Consider the following 9,601-nt stretch of genomic DNA (forward strand, 5'->3'; position numbering starts at 1 on the left):
CCCTATCACCTATGAAACTTCCCCAAAGCTTAGCATCATTGGCAAACTTTGCTAGTGGGCTTTTCAGCCGCAAATCCAGATCATTAATGAAGATGTTGAAAAGCACTGGTACAAGTAGCAAACTCTGGGGGACCCCACTGGCTACCTTCTGCCAGGTCAACATGGATCCATCTATTAGTACTCTCTGCATCCAGCCCCACAGCTAGTTTCCCACCTATCTGACTGTTGAATTGTTGAGCACTCAGTGCCCTAGTTTTACCTTGAGAGCCTCATGGGACACCAAGTTAAAGGCCTTACTAAAGTCCATATAAATGACATCAACCTCATCTTCCTTATCCAGGTGGTGAGTAAGCTGGTTGCAGATGATGAGGTTAGTCAGACACACCCCTTTTCAGGCTGAGAATTCGAAGATTTGAATTCAAATCTTTGAAAAAAAAAAAAAAAAAAGATTTTTCTCGCTACTATTTAGTTGGTCTAATAAAAGATATTGCCTCTGACCCAAGAGCTTTGTGCATCCGTCTCTTAGAACAATACAGCTACAAAATAGATCCCTGAAACAGGAGGAAAGTACACCAAGAAGATAATGAAAAAGAGCAATCAGGTAGGTAAGAAGCAGGAAAAAACAACCACAAGGGGGAGAGGAATCTTATCAAAGCTAGTGATAAGTAAAAATGAGACTAGAAAAAGCCATTTAAAAAAGGTTGTCAGAAAGTTTGGTAAGAGAAGTTTCAGTGACGAAAGAAGACCGGCAGAACAGGGTGTTCTCTTGAACACTCCTGACTGGGGATAGCAGACTGTCCAATATTGTTAGAGCACTCTGGAAAGGCGCAAGTCAAAGGCTTAGGCAAAATGTTAGCAGGATTTAGCAAGACAGGCAGACAATTCTAGAGAGATTAAAACTTTAATTTAAAACTTTGCCAACAAAAAAAATTGATTACAAAAAGGGAAATTCTCTGTACAAAAGAATAAAGGAGATACTTGTTCAAACAAGAGACTGTCATTGTCAGCATATACTGTATACTTGAGCACTTGAGGGTAGTGCTCCACGTCAGCAAATGAGGAATGCCAAATATTTAACATTCATTTTGAGATTTTCAGGGGTCCAAATTTGCTATAACCAGCCAACTTAGTCTTTTGAAACTGTTTAAAAAAAAAAAAAAAGCAGCCCTGTAATCTTGTCAAAAGGTTCTCCAACCCTCCCACCCCCCCTCCACACACACCCCACTTGCAAAACACATTGCATTTGCAAAATTAGAAGCCATTCCTTCTGCAGCCTGTGTCAAGGTGACAATCACCTGGGTGCACAGCACAAATTAGCTATGTTTAAGTCCCCACTTAAGGCCTTGCCCTGGCTCTCTGCAGTAGGTAAATCAACAACCAGACAATCACTTCAACTGCTGCCACTTTGTAAAACCAAACTGTTAAGCAATGTGAACAACTGCTTTAGAGAGACTGTGACATGACTAATTGAAGGCCAGCTGCAACAGGATGGCTCCTGAAACATTACAAGTCAGCATTATTAACAGCTACAGGTCAACAGTAGATTAGCATTTATGCCACTGGAGTCCTTTTCCACCAAAGGATTTTAGTATAAATAAAACAAGGCAAGAGCATCTTTAACATTTTATTACTGGAAACAGAAGTGCTAAGTGATTTCTGATCCTCCATGCTTCGACAAAAACCAAAAGACATGCAACATGATGCTTGCCAGTTCCCATATTCACTCATGAGCAAGACGACAAACAGTTACATCTTTCCTCTTTCCATGCCACAACAGATCCTTGTGAAGCTACTCAGATAAACAAGCAAATTTTCTTTTCCCAGATTCAGGAAATTACTAGTCGTAAATACAGTATCTAGAATCTGTAAACCTGCAGAGCACAATTCCAATGGAAAAAACAAACAAACCAGCAGTAATAAAAATACTTAGCTCTGACACTTATAATTTCACAGCACTACTCAAAATGACTTTTGGAATCCCTGTGGATGGTAAATATCATTTATCCCATTTTACAGATGGGAAAACTGAGGCTAAGTAACTCGCTAAAGGCCATATGGTGAATAGTGGAATAACAGTTGTTAAGATTTCCTGGCTCCTAGCCCTATACTCTGCCCATAAGAGCATACTGCCTTACAATAATAGCAAGAGAATACTATAGACAATCATGCCCTGCACCTCCAAGAAAAAGACATATGGATTGAAAAAGTACGTTACTTCTTGTTTGAGAAAGGACTTGGGAAAACAAATCAATTCTCTTGTAACCTGGAACAAGTTTATTTCCAGTGATTCTCTAATTCCTTGAAGCTTTCAAAGCAAATGCTGTAGTCTCAGTTAATACAAACATAACCCTGCAGTTAGTACCCTTCACAATAGCCACCCACCATTATGTACATTTTCTACTTTTGTGCTATTTTGTTTTGCAACTAAAATATCAACCTTGAAGCCAATGGTTTGCAGTTTGGAGACGGATACAATTGACTCAAGTGCAGCAAATGGTGGACATCACAAATCACAGAGATTTAGAGTGCTGGGAATATTTGTTATTGTAATTACTAACAGGAAAGCAAAGCTGTCTTTTGCCCTTAGCCTTTCCCCTCTCATGCTGCAGTGGACAAGGAAATCTCTCTCCACAAACACTACACCACAAGAGAAAACTGCTTTCTTGAAATGTAGCTTGGTAACAAGATTAAGTGTCTCAGAAACGTTCTCGCTGTCATGAAAGCAGTCCAATTATGCCACTTAAATAAAGGTTTCAACACCCTGAAATCTAAATGCCGGTATTGAAGAATCAGCTTTTCAGAAGCAGAATGGAGAGGCTGGTCTGATCCAACCTTTAGCCAAAGGCTGGATTCTTATCTTGCCACAACCAGACAGAACTTTTCACGTATCAGGAGAAACCAAGGTACCAAACACGATTAGCACATACCACTGCATCAGAGAGGAGGGCAGTGAAATGGATGCACACTGTGACAGACAGACAGTACTAAGGCTTTCCTTAAAGGGCAGAATGGAGTTGAGCACTACTGGCTATCCTGGAGTAAGATCTACAGTTTTTCTTCAAGTTTTTATTTTACCTTGCACCAGAAACAAAATTCTTTAAAATCAGACAAATTCAACAGCACTAGAGAGAGCTTGGTTCTTAAGCACAGTGCACCAGGAAGCAGCTCAGGAGTAGTTGTTTGCCAAGAGCAGCAGTTCTTCACTGGTCACCCAGTCTGAAACCTTGGCCCCAGTTGTGTCTTCTACCCCCCTGTTGTTGTTCTTCTGCAGCTCTTCGTGCACTAGCAGGTGGAACACCAAATCCCGAGACCCCTCCTCTTCTATTTGGCAGCCAGCGATATCTAGAAAACAAGTAGCCAGGAAGAGAAAATTACACGTGTTGTATATGCACCACTGTATTTTGATCTTTAAGCAGCATGAACTCACTTTAATAAAGTCCCAACCTTTGTACCTGCTAGATTTAACTGGGGGTTTTATTTATCGAGAGCAGAGGAGTCAAAGATATGGCCTATAGGCTGGATCCAGCCTATGGAGCCGTGTCCTGGAGAAGAGTGCTCCACAGGGCTCCAGGAGGAACTGAGGAGAGTGGAGGTAGGGCCTGCTGCTGAATCCTGGAGTACAGACCCCTACTGGCGACACATTTTGGTGGTGGCAGAGCAAGCACCAGCCATCAATCCCTGCAGCTCTAGCACTTGCAGTGGTTAACACTGCCGCTTGCCCTGCTGCCAAACATGGGTTTGGATGCGGCCCACGAAGCCAAGCAACTCGGACACAGAATTCCAATTTACAGAATACTCTCCAAATAAACTCTAGTACCTTGGGAAACGGGGTGTGGCAAGAGGATAGTTATGATACTTGTCACAGGACTGTAGCAAGGTAAAAGCCTCACGCTGAAGGCTGTCCCCACTCGATCCAGCTGTAGGTGTGCTGGAAAGTCAGAAACAGCTGGAGGTGACACTAGTTACTAGAGGTGTGCGAAACGGGCCCTATTCGATTCAGATTTGGCCCGAATCAGGGACAGTAATATGATCCGTTGATTCAGATGACTGTCCCCAATTCAATTTGGCCAAATCCGAATCTAACGGTTTGATGCTGGCTGTCAAATTGGCAATCTGGACACAGGCACAGCTTTAAAAGTTTTTTTCTGCACACATTGAGGTAAGTGCTGATACATGGAGCGTCCCACAGCACACAAGGGGCTCTTCAGCGTGCTCAGCAATGAACCCAGAAGTGGACTGGAAGTACTTCTGGGTCTGCCAAGGAACATGCAGGGCTCCCCACCACACCCCCCAGCCCAGTGACTGGCCACAGAGGGACCCTGGGTGCCCCCCCCCAGACACAGGAGGCACCAGTCGCTGAGCTGGGAGGGCACGGGGGGGCCCCCCAGCACGCTCCCCGGTGTACCCAGAAGTGCTTGTGGTCTACTTCTGGGCCTGCTGCCGAGCACGCTGAGGAGCCCCGCGCCCCACCCCCCATGCTTCTGTAGAATGCTCCATCTGCCCCAGCACCGCAGCGATCACGAGCCCCTGCTACCTAGAGGTATGTAGAAAAAACAAATTTAAAGCTGTGTCTATGTCCGAATCACCGAATCTGTCCAAAACTAAATTGGAAAGATTAAAAGCGTCCTTTGATTTGATTTGGAGATTTGACCACCAAATCGGGTCAAATCAAATCAGGCACCGAAGCTTCGCACAGCCCTACTAGTTTCATCCCTCCCTCATGTACTGTGGGCATGTCTTAACCATGCTAGGCCAATAAGCCAACTAGGTCTGGATGGATGTTTAGCCTTTTGCAAGCCTTTTGGAAAACAGATTTTACAGAAACAAAATAAGTCCACAAATTGATACGTCCTCCTCAGAAGTGGAAGAAGTTAACAGTTTCTTGCTGCATTTTTAAGTTATATTTTTCTTTCCTGGAGGGGAGATGGAACCACATATGAATCTCTTTCCAGAAGAGATCTATTTTATGTACCCAAACGGTCCCCCCATTGCCATGTCCGAGGACCTCACAGTTTTGCACCGGCACCTGTGTGAGTTAGGGGCTTCTATTTTAAATGGTGAATTAAGGCAACAGGGAGACTAAGGCCCACTGATTTCAACTGAAATTAGACACCCAGATATCCAAAGATGAGCAGGGACTTGAACCTTTGTCTTCCAAGTCTCAGGCTGGTATCTTGACCCTTCTTGCTCTCCAGAAAAGGACATTTATGTATATTCAAGTTACAACAAGCAAAGGTCAAATTCAGCTCTGAAGCAAGCAAGCAAACAACACGGCACATTCCATCAAGCCAGGCTATTCCATGGCTGAATATGACCAATAAAATCTGAGGTACTGAAGTTCTTGTAAGAACCCTCTTTTGACAAACTCTTAATTTCTTTTCAAGACCTATAGAACTTTTAGTACCAGAGAGTCTTAATGTTTTTAGTCTCCTAATTGTAGGCTATAGCTATGGAGTGTGCAACACAAAACCAGAACTGGTGCCTTGTTAGAGGGAGTTTACAGGGATTCTAGTCATGTAAGACTACCAAACCATTCCCACTGCTCAAATATGTTGAGGGAAAATTAAAATACATCTAATTGGAATCAAGAGACAATTGCACATAATCAGTAAGACTGATGGTTGCTTCAGAACTATTAAAAGCAACACTTTGTCATTTTTATTGAAAATTAGGTTTAGTGGGAAGGCTTGCAATAGCAGGAGCAGTTAAGGTGGTAAAGGTGAGACCCCACCATGTTGCTGGAGATGTACAGCAGGCGTGTCAAACATATGGCCTAGACCCAGCACATGGAGCTGTATGACCCACCCTGGAGGTTATTGTACAGGGGGTCAGTCCAGGGCAACAAATAGCAAGTACCCTGGACTCCATGCAGTAGCATGTCCAACCAAGGCACCATGGGCAGCGTTTACCCCATGCCAGCCCCATGGGCCACATGCATCGTAAGCCCCAAAGCTGGCATGTACTGCACGTAACACATGGGCTGGACTGACTGTGCACTGACCAGGGTACAGGGGGCTGGCATAGAGCACATACTCCATGTGGCACCCTGCCAGACGCAAAGCCGGCATGCACGGGTTACAATAAGGCAGAGTGCTCCAGACCATCTCCTGTGCTGTCTGCAGCCCTGTGCCAGGGGCTGGTTCATGCTATGTGCAGCCTGAACCTGGTGCTGAAGCTGCTCCACAGGGTGTCACAGTCCTGGTCTGCCCATCCATAGATCAGCTCAGGGACACTCATCTAGCCTGCAAGGCCAAATAAGTTTGAAATCCCTGTTCCCTGGTGTAATGCAAAGGCAATTCAACCCTGTACCTCACTTTCTAAAAATCAACTGCACAGGTTTTAAGAAGGGCTTGCCTAAGTCATTAGCTTGATTTTGGCAGGAAGAAGTATTCACAACCCTGATGCCAAAGCACTACGGTACAGATTACTGCAGCAATGATCTTGGATTCCTCCTACTGCAAACAGTTTTAACTTTGAATCACTAGCAGGATCTCAGGAAAACATCCCATTATCTAAGCCTTGCAATTATTCTAGTCACATTACTGCCAATCTGCATTCTGTCAGTTCGTTGGCAATTCATAGTTGGTGCTACCAATCAATTATAATTGGCCTCCGTTAGGTAGCAACTAAGTTTGTTTGCCTCTTAGCTAGAGGAACAGCGCAAGATAAAAGGTAACCAATAAAAGAACAAAGCCCACTTAGTACAAAACAAAGTAATGATACCAGGGATGTTTTTATTGCCATATTATATACTACAGAGGGTTGTTTCCTACCTTCACTCCTGCAGCTAGTAAGGGATATATACCAACTAGTAATTGATAAGTGATGGGAAGAAGCTTCCCATATGGCCAGTTCATTAGACAACTACTACTATCAGGTTATCCCAGTCATTGATTGATTAATTCAAGGGGACATAAGAAGAATTAAAAAAAAATATTTGCTGGGGTCATACTCATTCTTTTAGTCCCTCCAATTGCAGGGCCTTCAGAAGGCTGTGCCAATGAAATTAAAGTTGGGGGTGGGGGGGGGAGAAAAAAAAACTCACAGAAACTGGGGTGTGGACAGAAAATTCCTTCCTCCCAAGTCCATTGGGTATTTAAACATTAAGAAGAAGTACAGGTGTCCAACCAGATTTCCTATCAGCTCATTGATGATGCTGCAAAGCAAGAAAAATTATCTGAAATACCTCAAGAAACAAAAGGAGCTATGTTGTCACTTCCACTTTAAAGTGTCAGAGTACATCAAGGTCCCTCCCTCCTGCCCAACCCAAGAACCACAGAATTTTCTCCATGGTTTTTTACAGGCTACTTCTGTCAAATTCACCAACATGTCAGCACCCTGCCTTCCAGGCATTCTCCATCCACGCTTGAGCAATGCAATACAATTAATGCTTACTAATATTGGGAATTAGAGTTTCTGTAACTCTCAAGAACTAAAAGCAATTGCCACCTCTACTCAACAGCCTGTCCTCTCTCTCATCTGCTTTGTTTTTGGATCCCAATTTAACAGACTTATAGTTTTTCGGCAGAACTGGGGCCTTTATTTTTTGTTTCCGCATATGGAAACAGCAGATGTTTAAAAAAGGAGCAGTTTCCTGAAGGGGTGGGTTAGTCAGTAGAAAGCACAAGTTCTCTCTTCCATAGACCATGTACCTAGATGGTAGTGACAGCAGTAGTCGTGGTGCTCCATAAGCATCAACAGAAATCAGGGCACCACTGTATAGGACTGTGGACCAGCAGTCTCTGCTCCAAAAAAAAGCTTATAAACAAAATGAAGAGGGATAATAAAATACATGCAGGTTGAAGTCTGCTCAAAAGGATGGCTAGCAAATATCACATGTGTTCTGTGTGGGCTTCCTCCCCCTCTCCTCTTTAAACATAATGTGTGATATGGAGACAAGGGCTAGGAAAAAAAGGAAGTGGAAGAAGAGCTTAACCCTCTGGTTTCAGGAATGAGAATGGCTTAGATTCTTGTTTAGAAGAAAACTTTCACCAAAGGCCTACTACAAAAGATGTGAATTCATCCTATTTTTGTCTAACAAGTCCTGTACAAGTTTTCAGAACCTTTAATTTTCTTGCTTTCAAATATTTTCCTTGTAGCAAGTATCTGACCATTGGCAATCCCATTACTGACCCATTAGCTTGAAGCTCATTTTATTGTTATGATCAACCACAGATTATCTTTGGTTATATTTACAAACTCAGGTAAACAAAAATTAGTAACTACTTACGATCCGCCAATGATGTAGTTGAATCCCAGAATAACCCATGGCAAATAACAGGCCTGTATGAAAGACACAGTCAAGTTACAACCACTAAAGGAGAAAAGTAGGCTGCAAAAGTTACTTGGCAACTTCATCTAAGTCTCTTAAGCATTATTATTATTATGCAAGTTTAACTTGAACACTTTCCAATTAAAATGGCAAAATATCCTTATTTAAGTAACCATTTTATAGACATAGGAAGCATCTGTGTACAAGTGTTTAAAGAAACATTTTTTCCACACATTCTTCCATAGCTAAAATCTGATGGGCAGTCCTACTGGTACTGAATTTTTGCTACCATAGGGTAGCACAGTGGTCAGAAAGAAACAAAACAGCAGCTCAGAGAAGAACAGGCTGAGATTCAAACTACAAATCTTACTAAGTAGTAGTGACAATTTTCAGTTTTGGGGACCTCCAAAGCAGTTTTCTACTGAAACAACTGGTGCCACATGAAGGACCGCAAGGACCAAATCCTTACGCCCTTCTCCCCCTGTGTGCCATACCTTAAACCTTGTCCCAAACCAAAATGATACAATCATGTCTCTGTTCAGCTGGGCCCACACGTAAAGAACTGACATGATGAGAGGAATCATCAACAACTGCAATATAAAGAAACAAAGCAAAGATCATAGTCACTGTCACTTCCATATAACCCTTTCATCTCTCAATATTTAATGTGGCAGCAGGACAAGCACAACGTCAGCAAAGATGCTCCAAGAACTATATTGCAGCGCCCTTGGTGCCTGTATTTTATTATGACCTCACAAATGAACGAGGTAGCAGGTGAGCATGTGAACCAAACTGGCAAGCTGTTCTGTTGTGTAGAAAACTTGCCTCACCTGCTCAGTGCGACTTTCCTATCATTTCTGCCACAAGTGTTGCAGACGGCCCATTTCTGAGCTGGCTTAAATTTCATGCAACTGCTTCAGGTACTGGGATGCCCCAGTCTCACTCTACACACAGCTAAGATAGGTTTTCTGTGAAATGCATCCATGCTTTCAATACCATTTGTCGCACATTTCGAAACTTAGGACACAATCTTCAATAAGCAGAGGTCTGTGACTTTAAACACAGCACTTAAGTGAGGACAGACAAAAAGTTTGCACTGGTATTCACATTACACTAGAACTGAAAGTATAGCACAGAGGTTCCCAACCGACTACAGTGGGTTGGCTGCAGGGTTGTGGCACGAGCCCCCCATTCAGAGCCCTGCCCAGCTTCCAGGATCACATCTGAGCTTCTGGGGTTAAAGCCAGGCACCAGGGGAGCCCCAGCAGGGAGGCAGCTAGCCCTGTTGCGCTCCCACTGGGCAGCCGTAAAAAAAAAAAAAAAAAAAAA

General features: G+C 43.2%; 1 protein-coding gene across 1 annotated transcript in view; it reads right to left on the reverse strand.

Moving 5' to 3' along the window:
• Positions 1-1,610: 1,610 nt before the first annotated feature.
• The window catches only part of DERL1 (derlin 1), a 21,535-nt gene continuing 13,544 nt past the window's right edge, over positions 1,611-9,601 (reverse strand). Inside the window, exons 5-8 of the mRNA XM_019552409.1 lie at positions 8,767-8,862; positions 8,231-8,283; positions 7,046-7,156; positions 1,611-3,342 (exon numbers count right to left, since the gene is read on the reverse strand). Of these exons, the coding sequence (XP_019407954.1) occupies positions 3,201-3,342; positions 7,046-7,156; positions 8,231-8,283; positions 8,767-8,862 (402 nt within the window). The 3' untranslated portion in view covers positions 1,611-3,200. The remainder of the gene's footprint in view (positions 3,343-7,045; positions 7,157-8,230; positions 8,284-8,766; positions 8,863-9,601) is intronic.

Source organism: Crocodylus porosus, unplaced genomic scaffold (assembly GCF_001723895.1).
Source record: "Crocodylus porosus isolate Cpor-Errol unplaced genomic scaffold, CroPor_comp1, whole genome shotgun sequence".
Classification (NCBI taxonomy): Eukaryota; Metazoa; Chordata; order Crocodylia; family Crocodylidae; genus Crocodylus; species Crocodylus porosus.